We start from the raw sequence: 25,872 nt of genomic DNA, 5'->3' as shown, positions 1-25,872 counted from the left end.
AGTCTTCTTTTTCCAAGGTCAAGACTCACTTTCAGCTATAAAATGGTGTTCCTTTCTGTGCTTTGTGGTATCCAAACTTTGGGAAAAAGGATGAGGTACATCCGCCATACTCCCAGACTGACAGCTTTGAGTGGTGTCACTCAAAATGGGGAAGGAATCACCTCTTCCTCACAACTCTTCTTTCTCCTCTTCTGCACAGATGCAAGCTGCCCGCTGACTGTTCATAAAGGGCCGGCAGCCCAAAGTCCATACAGTGTTGAACACAGTATCAGCCAGGGAATCACAGGCTACTTGAAAAAGATTAAGAGAAATATAAGGGTTAATATACAAGACTACCCCAAGTAGTAGTTTGAGTAATTTTGAAGAGGCAGCATATTTCCAAGGATAACATGATACCCAGAGGAAAGTTAGAAGCAGTGACCCAAATACAGAATTGAAAAAAAAAAAGATTTATGAGAAGCTTTTTCAGAGAAGCTTCTAGCCAAGCTAATAAAGCAGAACACACTTTGAGAGGCCCTCCTTTTATGGGGCCTCCAGGTCAAAACTATGACTAGCAATCAGAATCTCCCACATCACTATGCTCACTCCATAGAAAATTACATTTTTTTCCGGAGGACTCAAATAACATTGCTATGTTTCCTATAGCTTTCCCTATTCAAGTGTGGGATAAATAACTAGGTTACTAATATTTTGTGAAAGATTTGTGCGTCTGTATTCATCAGGGATATTGGCCTGTAAATTTGTGTGTGTGTGTGTGTGGTGTTCTTATCTGTTGGTATAGGTAAGGCTAGCCTCATAAGACTTGTTTGGAAGTTTTCCCTCCTCTTCAATTTTTTTTTTTTTTTTTCAGTCTGACTGTGCCCAGTCTTAGTTGCAGCTTGCAGAGTCCTCACTGCCACATGCAGGATCTTTAGTTGCAGCTTATGGGCTCTTAGTTGGAGCATGTGGAATCTAGTTCCCGGGCTCCCTGCCTTGGGAGCACAGAGTCTTAACCACGGAACCACCAGGGAAGTCCTGTCTTGAACTTTTTGAAAGGCTTCCCTGGTGGCTCAGGTGGTAAAGAATCTGCGTGCAATGAGAGAGACCCAGGTTCAGTCCTTGGGTTGAAAAGATTCCCTGGAGAAGGGAATGGCTACCCACTCTAGTATTCTTGCCTGGAGTATCCTGTAGACAGAGGAGAGAAGGATTGATATTAATTCTTCTTTAAATGTTGAAGCTGCTTAAATAGCTGATTTTCTTTAAATGTTGAAGCCAGCAACCTCACCTGAATCTAGAGTCCAGGGATTTTACTGGGCATTAGTTACATAAGCATATGGTACTTATGTGACTTATTTCAGTCACTGGTACTCCCAGACCCGCAGAAGGAAAGCAGGTATTCACCATAAAATACACTGATTGTATAAGCCATCTAGACCAACTGGTATAGTGTGCCTCAAGATCTTAGACATCCAAAACATCTCATCAGTCAGAATTTTCCAAGAGTTCACTTTCCCTGCGCTGATGAAGGGCTAGTCATCAGCTAGAATGGCTAGAAAATAGCCATTTCTTGGGAATGTGCAGAGTTTTAATAACCCACATCTTTTGGATTAGACACTTTCTGTATGACATGGAACAGATATAACAACAGAAATCAGAGATGAGAGAGGAAATGGTAGAGAATAGTGTTCTTGGCTAAATTTGAAACATCAATTTCAAAATAATGATGCAAGTTTTTTCATGTCTTTTAATAAATTTTTTTGTAAATTTCAATGACTTCTCTTAAGAAATAATGCTTATTAATATTTGTTTGAAATTTAATTTTTTTAACTTCATGTAAAATTTATCTCTAATTAAATTCACATATATAGAAAATTTCCACCTTTTTAAAAAAAGTGAAACCATCTGATCCTAAATTTTTTGTTTGTTGGGAGATTTTTGATTACTGATTCATTCTCCTTATTAGTAACAGTTCTGTTCAAATTTTTCTATTTCCTCATGATTCATTCTTGATAGATTGTTTTGAGGAATTCATCTGTTTCTTCTAAGTTGTCTAACTTGGTGTATAATTTTTCATGGTAGACTCTTATGGTCCTTTATATTTCTGTGATATTAGTTTTAATGTTTTCTCTCTTATTTCTGATTTTATTTTCATCCTCTTTTTTTTCTCTTGGCAAATGTAAAGTTTTGTCTATTTTGTCTTTTTAAAAAAAAACTAATTGATCTTTTCTAGTGTCCTTTTAGTCTTCATTTCATTTATTTCCACTCTGATCTTCCTTCCTTCCTTCCTTCTACAATCTTTGGACTACATTTGCTTTATTTTACTAGTTCTTTGGGGTGTAAAGTTAGGTTGTTGATGTGAGATCTTTCTTATTTCTTGATGTTGAGGTTTATTGCTATGAACTTTCCTCTTATTAATAGAACTGCTAGGAGGGATAGTTAAGGAATTTGGGATTGACATGTACACACTGCCATATTTAAAATGGATAACCAACAAGGACCTACTGTAACGCAGGTACCAACAGGGAACTCTGCTCAATATTTTGTAACAACCTGACTGGGAAAATAATTTGAAAAGAAAGATAAATGTATATGCATAACTGAATCACTTTTTTGTACACTTGGAACTAGCACAACATTGTTAATCAGCAATACTCCAATATAAAAAAAAGTTTTTTAAAAAATTAGAATAGACCCAAATAAGTAGAAATACATCCATGTTCAGTGGTCAGAAAACATAATTTTAAGATAGCACTATTCCTCGAATGGATCTGCAGAGCCAACAAAAGTCTTATCAAAATCTCACCTGCCATTTCTTGAAGAAATTGACAAACTGAACCTAAAATTCATGTGGAAATGAAAGAGATACAGAATATCTGAAAAAATCTTGAAAAAGAACAAAGTTGAAGGACACTTGATTTCAGATTTTACTACGAAATTACAGTAATGAAAACAGTGTGGTACTGGGATAGATCAATAGAATAGAATTGAATTGAAAGTCTTGAAATAAACACTGCAATTATGACAAACTGATTTTTTTGACAGGGGTACATAAATGATTTAATGTGGGAAAGAATAGTCTCTTTCAACAAATGGTGCAGGAACAAGTGGTGGGAAAGAATAGTCTTTTATTTAACAAATGGTGTATATCTATATGCAAAAGAATGAAGCTGGATCTCTTTCTTACACCATACAGAAAAATTAACTAAAATGGATCATAGATCTAAATATATGAGCTAACACAACACTTTTAGAAGAAAACATAGTGACTTTGAGTTCGGCAAAGCCCTTTTACATATGACATCAAAAGTACAAGAAATTTAAAAGATAAAAACGGACTTCAGCAAAATGTAAAACTTCTGCACTACAAATTATATCATCAGGAAAGTGAAAAATCAACCCATAAAATGAGAGAAAGCATTTGCAAGTCATACATCTGTTAAAAGATTTACATCCAGAATATATTTAAAAAGTCTTATGACTCAATAATAAAAAGAGAGCCCAATTTTAAGGAGGGCAAATGAATAGACATTTCTCCAAAGCAATTATTTAATGGCTAATAAGCACATGAAAAGATGCTCAATATCATTAGCCCATAGGGAAATGTAAATCAAAACCAAAATGAGAGATAACTTCACACCCAATAGGTTTATAATAAAATAGATAACAGGTGTTGGCAAGGATGTGGAGAAATTGGAGCCTTAATACATTGCTGGTGGGGATGTGAATTGGGGTAGCTATTTTGGAAATCAATTTGTCACAAACTTACCAAATAACCTAGAAATTCCCCTCCTAGATATATATCTAAGACAATTGAAAACATGTCACCACAAATACTTGAAATAAGTGTTCATACCAGAATTATTCATAATAGGCCAAATGTCCATCAATTGATGAAAGAAAACTTGTTTTATCCATATAATGGAATATTATTCAGCTATTAAAAAGGAATGAAATACTGATGGACACTACAATATGGATAACCCTTACCAAATGAAAGAATCCAGTCACAGAAGACCACATATTTGTAATTCCATTTATATGAATTGTCTAGAATAGCAAATTTATAGAGACAGAAGACTAACGGTTGCCTAGAACTAGACAGGGGAACATTGTGGTGAGACTGCTAATGGCTCTGGGATTTCTTTGTGGAGTGATGAAATTGTTCTAAAATTTATTGTGGGGAGTAACTTGACCTGACCCTAGATTAGCAGCAGGCATTTTTCACCTTTTATAGGTATAGATAGAAGGATACTCCCATTTACAGAGCCTCATTAATTATTAATATTTTCAAGTCTATGCACATTCACTTTAGAACAACACTCTAGACATTGATCTATAACAGGAGCCAAGATTCTTCCTGCAGCTGACTTTCCCAGTAGCATAAAGCCAGCTCTTCATAAGCCTGAATTTCAAACTTTACCATCTAAAAGTATGTAACAGTAATACCTGGATATACTGTTCGGGCTTCAGAAACGAAAGAATTACAATTTTCCTAAGATAAATTAGGAAAAAGAAGTTATAGAATCACTGCTAGAAGTTAGGCAGCTAAGCAGTCATTTTAAAATAATTATCCTCAAGGATATAGAGAACTTTACACAAAAAGAAGATAGGTTTTAAAAAATTCTTTCTCTTACTGGAAACAAAATAAGAAAAAAAAAAGCTTCAACCCAACCCCATGGACCTATACAGAATAATTCCTGATATGGAAAATTATTTAACAGTGGAATGGATAATGAAAGCCAGTTGGGCAAGTCTTGCTCTGGTCTTAGGGGATAGGTTTTTATCCTCTGGGAAGGCTTTGGTGTGGCCCTGTCCATCAGGAGTGGTGCCAGCAGCTCCTGGGCAGGACAGCAAGAACTTTAGTGAAGGATTGCCAAGAGTTTCCCTTCCCCCTTGCTTCATTGGTCACAGAGTTCTATAAAGAAAGATCAGTGAACTCTGATGGTCTCTTTGAGTAAAGGGGCTCTGATTACATTTCTGTGTGAAAATAGGTACCAAACTGTCTGCTCACAGGTCAGTGAACTTAAGATACCTACCTTCCACATTGGAGACAAAGCCCAAACTCCGTTTAAGGTCAGAGCAGATAGAGTGGAGGCACCATCGGAATTTTGCATCACAGCGATACTTGTTGGCACCACAAGTGTCGTAACAGACATCCAGCTGGTTGCAGCACTTGGTCATTGCTGGAATGCCCAAGTCCATCTGGAGAAAAGTGAAGGAAGAAAAGAGAAGGAAGAAAATGCCACGTTTAGACCAAGGACCTTAGGCAACCTTGCCTACCTTGTTCTCAAATTCCTGTTACAGATTCAGGTCAGTTCAGAAGCACCAGATGACTGGAAAGAATACATCAAGTTGACAATCACAGGATGCTAAGTTTTAATCATGATCTAGTCATTAGTTTAATAACTTTGAATGGCCCCTTTTTCTGCTTTTTCTTTTAGATTTTAGTAGTTTTCAAATTCACAGGCCACTATGGAGCTAAAAATAGAAAATCAGAAAGTGAGTGCAAGAGGGCAGAGTTTCAGTACTTTCAAATTCAACTAAAACCTTTACTTTGTGAGATTTTTTTTTTAATCAAAGATTCCAAGGCTCAGAAGTATGAAAAATTAAGCCTTAGTTCACAAAGAGGTCACCAGGATTTTGCAGGGACCCATTCCATGCAGCGCTGTTTTAAGTGCGTGTATCTGTTTGTAATGTGTTGGGGAACAGAGTACGGTATAGAACATAGTTCCTGACCACGAGGGGACTACGATCAAGCAACATCTAACATATATATACACACACACATTTATAAAGTGTCCGATAAACAATTATCAATCTGTCATAAACTAAGTTCATAGACTTCCATGCACAGAGACATCAAATGGGAACTTTTGTAGAGGATTATTAGATGATGGTATACTTAAGATATAACAAGTCAAAAAAGGAAGTAATAAGCAAATCATATAAAAGCAAGTCAACCAGTTTGTTTAGTCATTCTAGGGTCTTCTCAGTGTGATATATATTTTTTATTATACGTACTTTTTAATTAGGGAGAAAGACAAGTTGATAGCTGGCCTTGACTTTCAAAGTAACAAGTTAGATTTGACTGGGCTTCCCAGGTGGCATAATGGTAAAGAACCTGCCCGCCAATGCCAGAGACCTAAGAGATGTAGGTTCCATCCCTGGGTTGGGAAGATCCCCTGGAAGAGGTCATGGCAACCCACTCATGTATTCTTGCCTGGAGAATCCCATGAACAGAGAAGCCTGGTGGGCTACAGTCCATAGTGTCACAAAGAATCAGACATGACGGAAGCAACTTAGCTGGCATGCACTTGAAGAGGGAAGGGACATGGTAGAATAAGTGATAAAAGAGAAATAATCAAGAACAAGATGATGAAGGAGTAGGTGGACGTGGAGTACATCTCTCTCCACAGTGACATCAGGACCACACCTTCAGACACAGATACATGCCGAACACCAGCTGAGAGCTGACAGAAGTACCTGACCAGTAGAAAAGAATATATGCTGCTGCTGCTAAGGCGCTTCAGTCGTGTCCGACTCTGTGCGACCCCATAGACGGCCTCCCACCAGGCTCCCCCGTCCCTGGGACTCTCCAGGCAAGAACACTGGAGTGGGTTGCCATTTCCTTCTCCAATGCATGAAAGTGAAAAGTGCAAGTGAAGTCGCTCAGCCGTGTTTGACTCTTCGCGACCCCATGGACTGCAGCCTACCAGGCTCCTCCATCCATGGGATTTTCCAGGCAAGAGTACTGGAGTGGGGTGCCATTGACTTCTCCGAGGAAAAGAATATATATACCACGCAAACCTCCGTAGGATGAAGGAACTAGGGGGAAAAGTTAGTAGGACTGGACCTGCCCTTGGCCAATGGGGGAACTGAAGCAGGGATCCAATCCCCACATCAGGGCAATTGTCTGAGTCATAGGAGAAACATTTAATGCTGAGAGTGAAACAGCTGATCTGTGGCAGCCTAAAGGGGATGAGGATCAGATAGTCCTTGCTACAGCCATACATACCACGGACAGGGGCGCTGCTCCCCTGGAAGGCGTAGCAGCTGGGAGCTGGAGTTTAGGGATTGTGGAGCAATACCAGGGAGAGGGCTGCTGTTGACCGCGGAGAGACAGATGGGGGTAGCGGGTGGGGGGCAGATGTGAGGAAGGAGACTGTGGTGGGAAATGCCTGTGGAGGAAAGCCAAGCAGCCATGGAAGCAAGGCGATACTGCTGGAGGCGGTGGAGACATCACCATAGCCTCTCTCTCCCCACACGCCAGCATCGGCAGCTGAACATTAGAGGCTGACCCATCAAACACCTGATGCACTGAAGGACAGAGTAGGACCCACCCAGGGTGCTCCTTTAAGTGACTGATGCGCAGAACTACAGAGTAGGACCCCAGCCAGGGGGCCCCTCTATGTGCCTGATGCACCAGAACACAGAGAAAGACCCCAGGCAAGGGAGCCCTCTAAGTCCCTGAACGGGCAGGGCTATGGAGAAAGACTAGCCAAAGAGGCCTTCTGATCACCAGCAACAAGAGGCTCAACAAAAGACTCTGATAGGGCCGTAACTCCTGCAGCGGAGGCAGTCTGTGTCCCTACACAGTTGGCATCGCCAAGGTCCCCACAAGCCAAGCATTTGTGCCACCTTCATCCTCAACTCTCACTGGGGCAGAGCTGCCACAGGCAAAAAGAGTCTTGCATCTATGCACACAGGCTCACTTTGGTAGTGTCTGACTCTTTGCAACTCTGTAGACTGTGGCCTGCCAGGCTTCTCTGTCAGGAAGCAGGGTAGGGTCTCCAGGCAAGAATTTGCCTGGAGGTTTCCATATCCTTCTAGAGCACTATATTTCCTGCTGCCCTAGCCGCCAGCTCCCCTGAGTACCTGGAGCTGCCAGAACCCCTGTGACCCAAGCAGCTGCACCACCCCACACCTGGCCCTCACAGGGGCAAACCCAAGTCCTCCAGGGCAGCCTCGGGAGCAAACCCCAGTGGATGACCCATATCCTGAGGTGGAAGTAAAACCACAGTTGAAATCCAGGGGCAGTGTGGCTAAGGAAGAGCTGTACAAGCTGCAGATTAAATCCACATGATCAACCAGGCAGACTCTGTGTCTATGGAATATATAAAAGGTCATTGAGAGCTCCCACAAAGAAAAACACACTAGTTCTGATAGCTGTGAATACTGGGGGCAAGAACACACAAGAGTAGGACCAGCTTAGAATCCAAAACAAGATATGAAATCCTTCTACCAAATTTTCTACCACTTTAGCTTCTTTTCTAAAGTGAAAAAGGTAAAAGGGTTTCTGAGAGGTCTTTAAAAAATTAATTATTACTTGTTTTTAGAGGAAGCTGATAGTTTGAGAAATAGTCAGTGGCAAAATGAAAAATGTTTTAGGCGGCAGCTGGTTGGCAGGGGATGATATGTGTGTGTGTGTGTGTGTGTGTGTGTGTTTGCAGATTTCTATGATGCTAATACTCCAAACATAATTGATTTAACAGTTCAGACATGAAGTCGGTCACTTGCAAAAGTCCTGAGCATACAGCAATCAGCCCTCACTGGTCAGTAGCAGCTTGCTCCAGTACATCTCTAGAAAGTCTCACCAATTTGAAGAAGTCACACTTGTCTGATCTATTTCAAATTAAGTTATGGTTGGTTCGCTAAGGCTCAGCTGATGTTTGACTGGTGACTTCAAAGTTCACTACCCAGTGGCTAATCTGAGGGACAGCTGCATCTGAGAAAAGGAAATTAGATGCTTTCTTTGAAAATTATCTCCTTTTCTCTGTATCCAGTTTAAAATACTAATTATATTGCTCAACCATATTCCATAAGTGATGAGTTCCATTAGAGGGACCTCTTAGATTAGTCTTAGTCAAAACCAGTCAACTAAGAAGACAATGGAGGTGTACATACTCTTTCTGGTACCTTGAGACCCAGGAAATAGGAGCTGCAGCCATTGGGCTCCTGAGGCTTGTAGCCAGGTCTGGGCATTGGTGCCTTTCCTAGCAGGGGAAACAGGAAAGAAGCAGGAAGAAGAGTTTAGAAATGAAGCATTTGGAAACATTCATCAAATAAAAATTATCTAAAAGTATATTCAACTTTTCCTTTAAAAATAACTGCTCATCACTGACTTAAATTAGGTGGTGATGATGAGTGATGATATCATAAAAAAGTAATACTCTCCAGACCAGACTGGCATTTTTCTCCCAATCTTGAAGAGTTTTATGAGCATTTATTTACTAACAATTCTAACATTTCTTACATGGGTGACCTTGAAGATAAGGTCCATGGCAAAACCAAACTAAAACTTAAGATCTTTCATTCTTCTATCCACTGTAAGACCACATACTATACACAAAGACCACTGCCTGATCATACACTTAAGGGATCAGAATTAAAATAATACCACAAACATTTTTAGAATAACTTGAAGGAAATTTTGCAAGATTCCATAAATGTAGGCAAAGCATTATTTACCAAAATACAAAGAAAACATGCCTATACAATATTGTAGTTGTTGGTGTCATAGAACTAAGGCGAAACTATCTGAAAAGCTTTGGATTTCTTGGTTTCTCCTTCATGGCTTTTGGGTTATTTTGTAGTCTTGCAAATACATACAGAGAAGCCTTGTCGGTGTATCAAGGGTAGTCATTATAGATAAAGATAACCTTGACCTTAGATGACCTCAGAACAGTCATCTGCAGTGAGTATTTTTATGCCATTATCCAGATAAGAAATATGGGACTAAGAGATTTAGTGATTTGCCTGAGTCATTTAGAAAGTGGGAGGAATTGTGATATAAATCCAGCTTTCCTGTTTGTCTCCTAAACCCATGCTCTTTCCCCTCATTCCTCTTCATCTTATAGGAGATCCGAGACATAACAAAAGACTCAGGAAATAAGCCAAGAATTAATCCTCCAAGTGAGACACATGGCATTTCTTCTTTCTCTTCTGTAATTTTCTCCTATCAGGTATTTTATTCTTAATTATTTTGTATTATGAACTATTTCGAAACTAAAGTCAGAGAAACAAATACCTATGTACCCACTACACAGAGACAATGAATGTCAATGTTGCCAAACTTGCTATAAATATTTTTTATGCTTAATTAAATGTTATAAGAATAGTTGAAGTCTCTTTATACCCCATCTTTCTGTTTTAAGTTTTAGATGCTAAGTCTATGATTTAAAGCTCTCTCTCCTTTTATTCTTAAAAATTGTCTTGATTACTCTTGGACATTTACTCTTACATATGAATTTGTGAGTCCACTTATTACATTCTACAAGATATCATCAGGATTTTTATTGAAAATACATTGAATTTACAGATTAATTTGGAGACAACTGGATTTCTTAGAATATTCTAAATTTCCAGGCATGAGCCTAATATAGCTTTCTATTAGATCTTTCTTATGTCTTTCAATAAAGTGTTATAATTTACTCCATATGTTTATTATATCTCCTACAAACTATATTATTCAGATGCTTAAACAAGGTAGAATATCTTAAGAATATCAGGATCTAAAATTAAGGCTCAGAAGGCTGGAATGATGTCTGCCCTTTTCTGGAACCGAGGCTGCTTCTAACCCTCGGCTCTATCAGCCCTGAAATGTAGCCCTGGGTCTCATGATCCAAGATGGTGCTTCAGCCAACACATCCATATTACAAACAGCAGAATGGAAGAAGGAGGTAAAAAGGTCAGAGGCCCTCTCTTTAATAAACCCATTCCAGAATGCTACACACATCACTTCCTCTTACTTCCCTTTAGCCAGACTTTAATCATATGGCAACACCTACTTGCAAAAGTGGGCTAGGAAATGAAGTTTCTTTTTCAATGTAGGCAGCCATGAGCCCAGCTTGAAGTTGGAAGGAGGGCTTATGTATGTAGAAAAAATGGGGATAATGAGCAGTCTCTGCCATAGTCTGTTTGGGTATTTGTTACTGCGGTACAACATGTTTATAAGACAGTGGTTCAAGATAGCCCTCAGTGATCCTTGTCCTGGTGTATTTATACCCGTGTGTACTGTCCTATGGTTGGTCTGTGCGACCAACAGAATATGGCAGAAAAGGAGGTATGTTGCTTCCAAAATTACATTATAAAAGACTACAACTTCTATCATGGAAAGGTCCATGTGGCAAAGAACTAAAACCTCCTGCTAACAGCCACATGAATTTGGAAGGAATCTCCAGCTTCAGCCATATCTTCAGAGACTGTAGTATCAACAGGCAGTGTGACTAGAACCTTATTAGAAACTCAGAGCCAGAACCACCCAGAAGAGCATCTAGATCCCCCATCCTGTGTGATACAATAAAATGTTTGTTAAATGTTTGTTATTTTTAGCTGCTAAGTTTGGGGGTCACTTGTTTCTCAGCAATACTTAATTATTGCAGTTGCCATTATGATTTGAATCTTTTTTCATTACATCTTTTTCTACGAGAGCTTTATTGAGATAAAATTCACGTATTATACATTCACTCGTGTAATGTATTTCAGTGGGTTTTAGCTGTGAGACCATCACCATAATCTAATTTTAGAACATTTTTATTATCCCAGAAAGAAACCCAATACCCATTTTTACAAAAATCTCCATCTTTCATGTTCATCCATGTTGTAGCATGTACCAGTACTTATTCCTTTTTATGTATGAATAATATTCCATTCTCTGGATCTACTACAGTTTGTTTATTCATCCACATTAATAGACATGGTATTTGTTTCCATTTTGGGGGCTATTTGTGAATAGTGCTGCTATGATCAACTGTCTACAAGTGTTGGTTTGAATATCTGTTTTCAGTTCTTTCATTTTTCTATAGCTAAGGAGTGGAATTTCTGGGTCATATAGTAATTCTGTTTAACGTTGTGAGGAACTATCAGCCTGCTTTTTTCAGCAGCTGTACTATTTTGTATTTCCACCAGAAATATACAAAAGTTTCAATTTCTTTAATCCTCACAATTTCACTACAGTGTATCTATAAGTGGTCTATATATCTGGAACAATCTGAAGGCTTTGGGTCTTTCACCTCTGGAGAATTCATAGCCCTTGTCTGAATTTTTAAGTTTCCTCATTCTCTATAATTTCTCCTTCTGGGCCTCTTTCTACTGAATGGTGAATCTTTTTGATCCTGTCCTTCTTGTATCTTAATCTCTCTTTTATATTTTCCCTATTTTTCTCTCTGTACTGAATTTTTATTAGCTTCATCAAATTTATTTTCTACTTTATTAATTATCTCTAGGTTGACTAGCTGCTAGATTATCTGATGTGTAACCCATCCACTGAATTCTTTTGATGACTATAATTTTTATTTCTGTGAGTTCTATTTAAATCTTTCAAATCTACATATTCATTTTCATTGTTTTATTTTCTAATTACATTTTCTATCCTTTCTTTTATATTTTTAATAATTTCAAATGTTATGATTTTTTATCTCCAATCCTTGGGATGCCCTTTCATTTTTTAATGTCCACTGACTCTCTGTCATGGTGGATTATCTTTTCAAATGGTATGTAGTTGTTTTCAGAAGGGCTTGTTTTTCTAAAAGAATTCCTGTGCCCTGAGTCACATACTGCAGAGTAGTCCCTAGCTGCTTTTGCTGTGGCTCCAGTAGACTGTGGGTAATTGACACACACAGGTATTTGTTAATTTCTCAGCTTGGAATACTCACACCAGGCCAGCTGAAGACATTCAGATTCCTCATCTGTGCATAGAATATGCTTCAGGTAGTGATTTTTTAGTGGGTATCTATTCCTCCTGCAGGCCCCATCCCCAGGTGGATAGAAAGCTTCCTTGCTACTTCTAATCCCTTTTAAACAGACTAGACAGTTTCCCAGGCTCTAAACTTTCTGCAAACTGTTCAGTTCCAACTTCCCAAATCTTACAGTTCTTCTCCTCTCTGTATGACCATTAAAGCACATTCCTCAGCCCATGGAGTCTATATATCACGTTCCAGACTGAGACCTCCAAGGACCACAGCAGCATAAGCTCCTGCTACCACTTTGGTTTTGTGTTTCCTCTTCATTTCAGGAACTTCAAGGTTTCCCTTTATTTCATTCTAGCTTGAGTGTATATGTATTTGTTTTAATATTTAATTTCCACTCAGCCTTTTTATTATTTGTAATGGAAGTGTCCTGTACTCGTTGATGGAGTCTGCCAGCCCACCAGTGATTCCTCCATCACTTTTCAAAGGCCTTGAGAAATATAACTTAGTATTGATACTCTACTAACTTGTGTGTGTGTGTTGCACTGGGAGTAGGGGAATGGGTAAAGTGTATTAAATAATACTAGTAATCAAATAATACATATGGAAATAATCACACAATTAAATGTGTATTATCTCTCGGAAGTGAGACTATGGTGATTTTATTTCTTCTTTGAGTTGTTATTTTACAAATGTTCTACTCATACTAGGTTTATAGAAATCAGGGGGAACATTTCAGTAAACAAACAAATGTCTAAATTTGATGGTGAAATTTAACTCTTTTTCTGATCAAGGGTTTTTGCAGCAGACTCAGTCCAGTTTCCTGAGTTACCCTCTGCCTTTTTTGGACTTAATAACTCACAGAAGACAAAACTCCCAGTTTGAAAGATAATGGGTCACCAATTATAGACATGTCCTATCTGGCCTGCTGTTGATGACAGTTACTTTTATTGTATTTAATGTTTCATGATAGCTGCAGAAAGTCTGTTGAGGAATGAAGCTTGAAATAAAAATTCTAAGAAAAAAGGTGATGGTTTGAGTCCAGACGGAAATTATGTACCAGATCCTCATGTTACAGCTGGAGCAGATTTGAGTTGTGTTATGTCTTTTCAGTTTGATGTTTTTAGTCTAGGCCTCAGTTACACACAATGTCACAACCTAGTTTTATTTTGGGGTTTTGGCTACCTATAGGAGTGACAGGCTGACCACCTGATCTGGATCAGCTTGGCAAACACTGGGCCAAGTCCAGCCTGTTCTTGTATAACCTGCCAGATAAAAATAATTTTTATATTTTTAAATGGTTGGGGGAAAAGTCAAAAGAAGGATAATATTTTGTGACATATTAAACTTGAAATTAAAATTTTAGTGCTCATAAAAACTCTTCAGAACACAGCAACACTCCTTAAGTATATTAGCCACAGATGCTTTCACAGAAAAACAAGCCCAAAACTGTTTTGATCTTGAGGATGGTCCTTTAAGCAAGACAAAAAAATGCAGAAGATATAAAGGAAGTCCTGATAGACTTGTGGAGATTTAAAACATCTGACTAAAGTGAAACACCACAAAACACTTAAAAGACAAATAAGGGAGTTAGGCGTGAAATGAGAGTTCTACCAGCAGACAGGTCCACTACCTTCTGGGCCCAACCGGTTTTTCTCTCTGTCACAGTAAAAATGTCTGGGGTTTATCACCCAGGTCAAGGGTTAAGCCACACGGGAGGGTGTGTACTTTCTCCCCACCGGCTGGTTCCAGCGGAGGCAGCTCTGTGCTCCACTAGGGGTCAACCTGGTGGTCAGAGTGCCGAATTAAGCGCACATTTTGCTTCCTGCCAGAAACCCTCAAACACAGCATGAGGAACACAGCAAGGAGCAAAACAGAACTGTGGCAATTGAACTGAGGCAGTGAACTCTATTCCAGTCGCTAAAACAGATCCAGTTACTGTATGAGGTCAAGTGAGCGACTGGTCCCAGAGATTTGTCTGGGACCATCCCTGTTTCAGTATTTAAAGTCCTTCGTCCCAGGAACCACTGCCCCCCTCATCCTGGCAAACCTCGACAGTTCATCACCTTTCCTGAGAACAACCTTTGCCCTCCAGGTCAGTAGCTCTTTCCTTTTTTCGGGCTATACATCCTCTAAGAATCTGATGAAGGCTGTGAATTCTTTGCCTGGAAAAATACACAAACTCACAGGTTCATAAAATTCTGCTCTAAAATCTCAAACAGGTAAAAAGTTCTCTAGAAAATAAGAATGCTGATGTTTAAGGATACCTGCTTTCCTAGAACTTAACGCAAGAAGAAAATTATCCTTTTATCCAAGTGTGACAGTGTGCATGAATATCTTAAACCATGATATACAAGACACAGAAACTCTGCCCCAGAGACCTTCATAAAGACACCGAACATCTAAATCATCATTTGATACTTTCTTCCAGAAGCCGAGAGGGTGTTTTCCAGCCACCGGGATTTCTGTGTTTTTAAATTTTATATTGAAAAAGAATCAGAAGAATCTGATTGCATAGTTAACTTGTTGACTATCTTTCTCAAACATTTATAAAATTTGTTTGGTACCTGCCATGCTCCATTTGGTAGCTTGGTTCAGATGTAAAGAATCTGCCTGCAATGCAGGAGACGGGGGTACAATCCCTGAGTCGGGAAGATCCCCTGGTGAAGGGAATGGCTACCCACTCCAGTATTCTGGCCTGGAGAATCCCATGGACAGAGGAGCTTGGTGGGCTGTTACAGTCCATGGGGTCACAAAGAGTTGGACGCAACTGAGTGACTTTCACTTTCTAACAGCACTAATTCTTATATACAATGTCTTTAATTCTTATAACCATCTTGCAAGATAGATATTATTAACATTAGATAGAAACATGAGGAAACAAAGGTTGAGAAAGTTAGGTAACTTGTCCAAGGTCACTAGCAACGAGATGTCCTGCACCCCCACCCCCAGATCAAACCCTTGATTTTTCCATCAAAGCCCAGTTCAAGGACCATTTGTGCTGTCCCTAGCACAGCCCTATTGAGTCAGAATCCCTGAGGTGGGAGAGGGTGTTCACATTAGTGCAGACTCCTTAAACCAGGTGTATGTACCATGTATCACCCCACTCCAGCACTCTTGCCTGGAAAATCCCATGGACGGAAGAGCCTGGTAGGCTGCAGTCCATGGGGTCGCGAAGAGTCGGACACGACTGAGCGACTTCACTTTCACTTTTCACTTTCACGCATTGGAGAAGGAAATAGCAACCCACTCCAGTGTTCTTGCCTGGAGAATCCCAGGGATGGGGGAGCCTGGTGGGCTGCCGTCTCTGGGGTCGCACAGAGTCGAACACGATTGAAGCGACTTAGCAGCAGCAGCAGCAGTACCATGTATGCTCTTGATTCGTGTTGAATCTCTATGTTTTAGCCCAATCCTTTGGTAAATTCAGATTTTGTGTGTTAACAGGAAAACTAACTGTAGGTAAATGAAGTGTGGCAAACAGTGTTGACAGGCTAGCAGGATACAAGCACAAATTGCCGGTCTGAACAACTATGGGCTGAAGTTCTTTCAGAATGATCCCTTACATTGTGTTGTCTACTGTAGCTGCAATTTGTAATCACCTGGGAAACATTAAAAATAATGATGTCTGGGTCCAACCTAAGGAGATTCCCTTTTAATTGATTTGGGCAGCGAGTGTTTTTTAAAGCCGCCCAGGTGATTCTAAGTGCTGAGTGAGGTAGGAACCACTGTTTTAAGTGGTGATAAGCACCTATCAAATGGCAATTTTTCTTGTAGACTAACTGTTGCTAAATTGTTCCTTCTGGAAAAAAAAGAGAAAAAAATCAGTTTTTAAAGCAGCCTTTTTCCCCCTGGAAGTGTGATCCCAGGACTCGAGCAGCAGCAGAACCACCTGCGAACTCTTAGAACTACAGATTTTCTGGCCCCGCCCCAGACCTACCCAATCAGTATAGGAGGGGTCGAGGTGAAGCAGTCTTTTTAAACAAGCCCTTAAAGGGATTTGCAGCGCAGGCAAGTTTGGGAGCCAGTGCTTTGAAGAAAGTGTTTTGCACAAGAAATGTGTCACAAAGCAAACTGTAAACGAACAGTGAGTTATTAGATGCTATCTGTTCAAAAGCCTGCTTGGTTCTCAATCAACTTGAGAAGATAGTCTGTGCTATTTGGGTGCAGCCTTCAGGTTCTTGGCTCTCTGCATTCCAAAGGAAACAAGGCTTAACCCCCTCTTTCCTATATGGTTTTCAGGTCTTTCTTTGGACAGGTTCCGTTTTGCAGAGTGACTGGAGTTACTCGCGACCCTGTAATCTCTCTGTTGACTATTCCCATCCCCCACCAGTGATTGCTGCATCGACTGACCCAGGTGGAAACTTGCAACCAAACTGCTGAAATCTTTTAATGCCATTTTACTAGAAAAGAGGGTTTGGGTCTTGTTTCCCTAAAGAAAGAGAAAAGAAAAAAAAGTCCTGTGTTGTCTATTTGCTAAAACACAGACTTCATAAGTCTTGTGTTGCTTCTAGGAAGGAAAGGAGCACCTGTGTTTATCAAATACCTGGAGTTAACCCTTTCCTGCCCCATCCATGCAAACTCAGTGAGCATGGTTCCTGTGACAAGGCATCTCTGCATTTGTCCAACACACCCTGGATAAAGACGTGGCTAGCAGTTTTCCTCTAGCACAGGTTTACTCCATGGAATCTTCACAGATGCTGCAGCTTCCTTTTTTCACTATCTCCCTCTGAGGTTGAAGCTTCTATTCTGTAAAAATTTTGGTTCTGGAGTGCTAACCACAGTCTCTTAGTCACTTTCAGTTTGTAAGAAGAGATTCCCTCTGCTCAGGGGTAAGAAAGGAGTGCGAGACATTGGCCGAGTCCAGCAAGCGTGTGGCTTTTTTGAGTCTCTCTCCAAGCTGAGTTTTATCTGTTGTGTCTGGAGAGAAAATTTCTCAAGTGTTTTCCTGCTAGGCTCAATCACCATCTTCATCTCTTAATCCCATGCTGAAACATTTGATAAACTAAACATTGAAATCGATGCTGTTAGGAGATTGTGTCTGCTTTCAAAAACATTTTCTTTGGAAGTTACCCCTTGCCTCCTAGCTGTAAGGTCCAGGGCCCCTCTTTCTGCTCCCATTACACTGAATTCCAGTGTCAGGGAGAGCAAGAACGGGCCTCAGGGTCTGCTGCTTTGCAGCTAGGCCTTCACGCAGCTTCCCATGTACCCTCTTTACAACTCGGGTGAGGTAGGGCTCCTACCCATTCAGTTCCACATCCAAGACCAGGCCTGAGGGACAGTGTGGTCACTCAGGGCCTGATCCCTGGTGGGCAGAGGCGGCTGGCAGATGCCCATCCTACTCACGGAAGGCCTGCCATTGCTGACTGAGGCAGGGATAGCTCTCTCGGTTAGGGATGGGGTAGGGGGCGGGATATGTTAGGCAAAGTGATCAGAGACTGACATAGTTGGGAGGAAGGTTTGAACTGTATTACGGGGAGAGGAGAATCCATTTCTAAGCTAGGCACAAAGTGTCTGAGGAAGCTCAGAATTTTCTGGCAGAATTTTCCCTGAATGATCAGCTTCAGTTTTCAGCCCTAGGAACACCTCACAAAGACATCCCCTATTCATTTTCCTCCTTGCCACCTTTTCCTAAGTATCTATCTGCCTCAAAACAAACCCATTAAAATGGCCCCAGGGAACAAGTATTGCAAAACTCCTTGGAGTAGGTTTGCCAGATAAAACACAGGAAGTGCAGTGAAATATATATTTCAAATAAACAATCAGTAATTTGTCATTATAAGCATGTTTCAAACATCTCAAGTATTTTAACAAATACTGGTTGTTTATTTGAAATTCAGAGTTCACTGGGCATTCTACATTTTAATTTTCTAAATCTGGCAACTACCCTGTAAGAAGGGGATAACAGGGGAAAAGTGCATGACAGATTGTGGCCCCGCTCAGGCTGTTCACAGGTCCGCCAGCGATAGTTTCACAGGAAGAGAAGCTGTGCACTCACCGTATCGGCACCTGTACTGACAGACTCCATTTTTCCCTCCCAGCAGTTCCAGAAAGGAATCGAAGTAGCTGTTGACAGATTCAAAGCTGTCCCGGATGTGCCGAAGGCCCCAGTCTGAATAGGACTCCTCTGCGTCAGGGCTGCTGTCACTCTGAGCCAGGCCACCAGCCAGGCTGAGCCACAAAATCAAGAAGCTGATGGCCCGAGTCATCCTGTAGCCAGGTGGGTGCTGAGGTCCCTCCTCAAACTCCCCCAGCCAGTGTCCCAGGAAGTCCAGGTACACAGCCCACCGGCCAGATGCCAGGCAGGACTGGAAAAGGGATTACCTGGAACGCTCAATCTGTGTGCTCCCCAGAGGTGGACTTTAAACACAGCTATGGAGGTTAGGATGAGATCAGGGCAATTAGAAAGGGCAAAGGTTAGGCAGTAGGAGGGCCTTTCTGAGGGACGGCTAGTGAGAGAGCGAACTTCACAGTGGATTCCCCGGCCGTGGAGCAGGGAAGTTAGCCAGCTTCTGGAGGCGTAAGTTGTGGAGCCATTGGAATTCTACCCCAAACAAGCTGGTTAACCTACAGATCAGTTGCAAGTTTGGTCCCCCAGGACCAGCCTCTTGACACAAAGGACCTGGCCACACCCCTAAGCCAGTCGTCTACAGCTGATGTTTAGCGAGATGCAGGAAGATGTGTAAAAGACTCAGGAAATCCCCAATGATGGTGAGTCAACAGTGTCACCTGGACCAATGGTCTGGGTACTGTCAGAGTCTGCTCTAAGTGTCTGTGAATGGGGCGTTCAGATTTAGCACCCCACCTTCTGTGTCAGTGCCGCTTTACGCTCAGACTCTGTCCTCTAATCTGGCAGAGCTCCTCATGGGGCATTTTTGCCTCTTTATTTACAGCAGTATTTTTATTTATACTCAGCTGCATCTGGTGTTTACAGATTGAGATAGAACTTGGGGAACTCAGCACTCTTAGTGTTATTCTTCCATTGAGTTGCTTAAAAGAGAGTTTATCAGAAACACTATTTGAAATTTTAGGCTTTAAAAGTGTTGACTGAAGTCTAGTGTTTTGGTGTCATCTTCAGTTTATACTTTGCTTTTAGTCATGTGAAGAAATAAATTTTATCTGTGAAATCACTAGGCTAAAAAATAATAACTATGGATCAAATGAGTCATTTTGCTTCTCTGTCAAAAGTCTGGAAATATCCACAGAAAATAGTGAATTAAATTTCTTCATTTTAGATAAGAAATGTATTTGTCTAAAGACTCCAGTAATGGTACTCATTATAAAATATTTCATATGAACGGCAGCAATGCCACCAATATTTTAAAGTACCTATAATTTTTAAAAACCATTGTGTGCATGTGTGTGTGTTTTAATTTCACATCAATTCTACAAAGAAAGGTAAATACCATAACCATTTGAGAGGTGAGAAAACTGAGCTAGAAATGACTCAGTCAAAGACAAACAGGCTATCAAGGCTAAAAGCTGAGAGACAGAACCAGCTACATCACCAGTTAAAATGAAAAGTGGAGCTCCTTTTCAAAAAGCAGGGGGAAATTGTTATTAGAGGACCTAAAATAGAAAGCTTTTTCCTTTAAAAAAATGTTTTATTGTGTTATAAATATTGGGTAATAGTGATAGCTGAATAACAATATAAACTTATAAATTGCAAAAATATTTTTGGTGTCATAGTTTTATATAATATGTAATACTTTATTATTAATGTATGACACCTTGATTGATCATTTTTCTGACTTTTCTGCAAATTCATTAAGTCATTAAAATTTATACTTTTAGCGACTTCATTTTCAGTTCATACAATTGAAAACATTGCCAGTTGCTCTTGGCAAATGCAAGGTCTCAGATACTTTTTGATAATTTTTAATTTTGAGAAGGCTCTGCTGATCCAACTGTTACTGGAGTTATTAAAAGTATCTCTTCTCCATTTTTTGATACTTTAAAATTTATTATTATTATGGTAGATATTATTTATTCATATTTACCATTTTAACTATTTTTACATGGATAATGCAGTGTCCTTAAGTACATTAAAGACATTCACAATGTTGTTCAGCTGTCGTCAGTCTCCATCTCCAGAACTTTTTCATCATCCCCAACGGAAACTCTGTGTATGTTAAACAGTAATTAACCATTCTTTTCCTTCAACTTCTGGCAACCACTATTATCCTTTCCTTCCATATGAATTTGTCTATAGAAGGTATCTCACAGAAATGGACTGATACAATGTTTGTCCTTTTGTGTCTGGCTGGTTTCATGGAGCATAATGTTTTCAAGGTTTATCTGTGTTGAAGTGTGTGTCAGTACTTACTGTTGTGTATATGATGCTGCTGTGAAATTAGTATACATCACTGTTCAAGTACCTGCTTTCATTTCTTTTGAGTACCTAGCTAAAATGGGTTTTGCCAGATCAAGTGGTAATTCTACATTGAACTTTTGGAGAAATCATCGTACTGTTTTCTACCGTGGTTGCACCAGTTACACTGCCCCCAGCAACGCAGAAGGGTTCCGATTTCTCCATATCCTAACCAATGCTTGTTAATTTCCATTTTGTTTTTTGGCAATAGTCATCCTAAAGAACATGAAGTAGTATCTCATTGCAGTTTTGACTTGTATTCTCTAATGGTTAGTGATACTAAGTACCTTTTCTTGAGCTTTTTGGTCATTTATATGTCATCTTTGGAGAAGTGTCTATTCAAGTCCTCCTTTGCCTAATTTTTTCCCTCAGCTTCATTGGGATATAATTGGAATATAACATTATGTAAATTTAAGGTATACTTCATGATGATTTGATACCTATCTATATTGTACAAGGATTACCATACAGAGGTTAGTTAATACCTCTATCATTTTATACGCACACATATATATAATGTGTGTGTGTGTATATATACACACACTCACACACATGTATTCTTTTTCAGATTCTCTTCCCATATAGGTTATTACAGAATATTGAGTAGAGTTCCCTGTGCTATATGGGAGGTCCTTATTAGTAATCTATTTTATGTATAGTAGTGTATGTATGTTAACGCCACGCTCCTAATTTATCATTTCATCCAACATTTCCCATTTGGCAACTGTTAAGTTTCAAGATCTGTGAGTCTGTTTTGTAAATAAGTTTATTACACTTTTTTATTAGATTCCACATGTAAGTGATATCATATATTTGTCTTTCTCTGACTTACTTCACTTAGTGTGGTAATCTCTAGATCCATCCATGTCGCTGCAAATGGCATTATTTTGCCTTTTTCTAATGGCTTAGTAATGTTCTATTGTATATATGTATCATATTTTTATTCTTGTCATTGGACATTTAGTTTGTTTCCATGTCTTGGCTGTTGTAAATAGTGCTGCAGTGAACACTGGAGGGAGTGTATCTTTTCAAATTATGTTTTTTTCAGGATATAGGTCCAAGAATGGGATTGCTGGATCATTTGGCAGTTCTATTTTAGTTTTTTAAGGAAACTTCAAATTATTCTCCATAATGGTTGTACTAATTTACGTTCCCACCAATAGTGTAAGAGGATTCTCTCTTCTCCAAACCCTGTGCAGTATTTATTGTTTGTAGATTCTTTGATGATAGCCATTCTGACTGATGAGGGGATACCTCATTATAGTTAAAAACATTTTTTTAATTGGAGGATAATTGCTTTACAATATTGTATTAGTTTTTGCTGTACTATAATGCAAATCAGCTAAAAGTATATATATAGTCTCTCCTTTGAACCTCCCTCCCAGCCCACTCCCATCCTACTCCGCTAGGTCATCACAGAGCACCAAGCTGAGAGCCCCCTGTGTTACTCAGCAGCTTCCCACTAGCTATCTGTTTTACACATGGTAGTGTATACATGTCAATGCTGTTCTCTCAATTCATCACACCTTCTCTTTCCTCCATGCGTCCACAAGTCTGTTTTCTATATCTGTGTCTCTATTTCTGCCCTGCAAATAGTTACATCAGTACCATTTTTCTAGATTCCACATATATGTTACTATACAATACTTTTTCTGACTTAACTTCATTCTGTCTGACAGTGTCTAGGTCCATCCACATCACTACAAATGACCCAATTTTTTCCTTTTTATGGCTGAGTAATATTCCAGTGTTTGTATGTACCACAACTTTATCCATTCATTTATCGATGGACATCTAGGTTACTTCCATGTCCTGGCTATTGTAATAGAGCTGCAGTGAACCTTGGGGTATATGTGTCTTTCCAAATTATGGTTTTCTCAGGGTGCATGCCTGTTGGGTCATAAGGTAGTTTTATTCCTAGTTTCTTAAGGAATCTCCATTCTGTTCTCCATAGTGCTGCATCAACTTACCTTCACACCAACAGTGCAAGAGGGCTCCCTTTCTCCACATCCTCTCCAGGATTTATTGTTTGTAGAATTTTTGACTTTGACGGCCATTCTGACTGATGAGAGGTGATACCTCATTGTAATTTTGATTTGCATTTCACTAATGAGTGATGTTGAGTATCTTTTTATGTGTTTTTAGCCATCTATATGTCTTCTGTGAAAAAATGTCTGTTTAGGTTTTGTACCCACTTTTTGATTGGGTTGTTTTCCTGATACTGAGCTGCATGAGCTGCTTATGTATTTTTGAGATTAATCCTTTGTCAATTGTTTCTTTTGCTATTATTTTCCCCCATATTGAGAGTTGTCTTTCACTGCTTTGGTTAAATTTATTCCTAGATATTTTATTCTTTTTATGCAATTGTATATGAGTTTGTTATTTTAATTTCTCTGATAGTTCTTCATGTATAGAAAGGCAACATTTTTATATATTCATTTTTGTATCCTACAAATGTACTGAATTGCTCTATAATTCTAATTTGTGTGTGTGTGTGTGTGTGTGTGTGTGGAGTCTCTAGAAGTTTCTATATATAATATGCCATCTGCAAATAGTGACAGTTTTACTTCCTCCTTTCCAATTTGGATGCTGTTTACTTCATTTTCTTGCCTAATTGCTCCGCTAGGACTTCCAGTACTATGTTAATCAAAGTGGTATGCATAGGCGTCTTTGTCTTGTTCTTAATCTTAGAGGAAAGTTTCAGATTTTCTCCATTGAGTATGATGTAAGCTGTGGATTGTCATATGTGGCCTTTATTATGTTGAGGTACATTCCCTCTGTACCCACTTTTTTGAGAGTTTTTAACCATAAATGGATGTTGGATTTTGTCAACTACTTTTCTGTGTCTCTTGAGATGATAGCATGATATTCATCCTTCATTTTGTCAATGTGGTGTATCACATTGCTTGATTTGCAGATACTAAACCATCCTTGCATCTCCCAAATAAACCCCACTTGATCATGGTGTATGATCCTTCTTCTTTTCTTGGCTGTGCTCGGGTCTTTGTTGCAGCACGTGGGCCCAGCCATTGAGGTGTATAGGCTCTCTAGTTGGTGTGCATGGACTTAATTGCCCCATGACATGTGGGATCTTGGTTTCCTGGCCAGGGATCAAACCTATGTCCCTTGCATTGGAAGGTGGATTCTTAACCACTGGACTACTAGGGAAAGCCCCCCTTTTTTTGAGGTTTAGAAGGAAGCTAGATTCCACATTTGTTTCTGCTGAAATAAAGAAATAATGAAGGCAGCACCTTCATTATTTCAGTTACTGAAGGAGACTGCATTACCACATTACAAATCAATGTCAGATGTAAGATCTATCAACAGATAAAAGAAACATTTTTCTGATTAATCAAAATTCAGTTTTTATAAGCAAAAAAAGAGAAAAACCTCAGCAAATTCAAAGCATTTTTTTTTTACAATTCTTCATTTACACCTGATTAGCCACCTATTTCTCCTTACACATGAAATTTTTTCATTGTTTTATTTTAATTCACTTTTAAAAGGTTTTGTTTTTGTTGTTCAGTCACTAAGTCACGTCTGACTCTCTACGACCCCGTGGGCTAGAGCACTCCGGGGTTCCCTGTCCTTAAAGATGGTCTTGATGGCACTTTTCTCCACATCATCCTTTCTCAGTATTTCCAAGAGATATTTCAGGAACTTAAGAGAGAAGGTGTGAGAAATAGACATTTTACCATTTCTCCCAGAAAGACCCCAGTTCGTGGGTCCCTAGGAGAGGCCAAGCTGTTTAAGCCCCCAGCAAGGTGTGAGCAGTGCCTGCGCCTGCTCCCAGCCTTGTGAAAACTGCCACCTCTGAGGCTAGGACAGCACCCACAGGGTTTTGTCCGCTGCCTCAGGCACCTTCTCTGGCTTTGGGAGTGGCAGTTGCATCTAATTCCACGGCCATGTCGGAGTTGCCCTCTTAGCGTATCCCCACGGCCGCCAGCCCCAGCCTCTCCCTGGGACCTTTGCTGGAGCTTCAGCACCCCACCCTGACTGCAGGCCAAGGCTTGCTAGCCGCCTCTCTCAGCCCCTGCCCCCACCCTCTGCTCAGATGGTTTCGGAACCATACGCAAAACATTTCTCTACTACATAGGAAATTTTTAAATGGCATGGCTAGTGTTGTCATTAAATGATACCAGAGAATCAGTTTTTGTCAACAATTTAAAGATTTGATTACAGCTTCTGGGTGGTTTTTTAAATTGAAATATAATTGACTTGTAATATTAGTTTCAGATGTACAAAATAGTGATTTGATATTTTTATACGTTACAAAATGATGATAACTCTGGTTATCATCTGTCACTATACAAAGTTATTGCAGTATTACTGACTCTACTCCTCATGCTGTACATTTCATCCTTGTGAGTCATTTGTTTTTGTAACTGGATATTTGTGTCTCTTAATCTCCCTTACCTTTTTCACTCATCCCCACCCAACCCCCGCTTCTGCCCCCCAGAACCACCTCTTTGTTCTCTGTATCCATGACTGTTCCCTTTTTGTTGTTTGCTCATGTGTTTTTTAAGATTCTAAGTGAAATCATATAATATTTGTCTTTTTATGCCTGATTTAAATTTCACTTTGCATAAGTACCCTCTAGGTCTATCTATCTTCTTCCAAATGGCAAAGTTTCATTCTTTTTTATGACTAATATGCCATTGTGTGTGTGTGTGTGTGTGTGTGTGTGTATACATATATACACATATACTACCTTTTCTTTATCTGTTCATCTATTGATTGATATTTGGGTTGCTTCCACATCTTAGTTACTGCAAGTAATCCTGTGATGAATGTAAGGGTGCATATATCTTTTCAAAGTAGTATTTTTCTTTTCTTGAG

At 39.6% G+C, this 25,872-nt stretch overlaps 1 protein-coding gene across 1 annotated transcript; it reads right to left on the bottom strand.

The window, feature by feature from the left end:
• Positions 1–168: 168 nt before the first annotated feature.
• Positions 169–18,871, bottom strand: PLA2G12B (phospholipase A2 group XIIB). The gene is made up of 4 exons (XM_052641183.1): positions 18,661–18,871; positions 8,884–8,972; positions 5,016–5,181; positions 169–290 (listed from the first exon to the last, which is right to left on the bottom strand). Exons 1-4 carry the CDS (start codon positions 18,869–18,871, stop codon positions 169–171), a joined length of 588 nt encoding a protein of 195 aa, XP_052497143.1.
• Between the last annotated feature and the right edge of the window lie 7,001 nt (positions 18,872–25,872).

The sequence above is a fragment of the Budorcas taxicolor genome, chromosome 5 (assembly GCF_023091745.1).
Source record: "Budorcas taxicolor isolate Tak-1 chromosome 5, Takin1.1, whole genome shotgun sequence".
NCBI lineage: Eukaryota > Metazoa > Chordata > Mammalia > Artiodactyla > Bovidae > Budorcas > Budorcas taxicolor.
The sequence above is the reverse complement of the archived record's forward strand: the minus strand, read 5'-3'. Positions and strand labels throughout refer to the sequence as shown.

Excerpts from the sequence above, each read along its gene's own strand:
- PLA2G12B (XM_052641183.1), bottom strand. The coding sequence starts at position 18,871 with ATGACTCGGGCCATCAGCTTCTTGATTTTGTGGCTCAGCCTGGCTGGT. Across the intron at positions 5,182-8,883 it reads GTCTCAAGGTACCAGAAAGA|ATGGACTTGGGCATTCCAGC; the intron begins GTATGTACACCT and ends ACTTTTCTCCAG. Across the intron at positions 291-5,015 it reads CTTTGTCTCCAATGTGGAAG|TAGCCTGTGATTCCCTGGCT; the intron begins GTAGGTATCTTA and ends ATCTTTTTCAAG.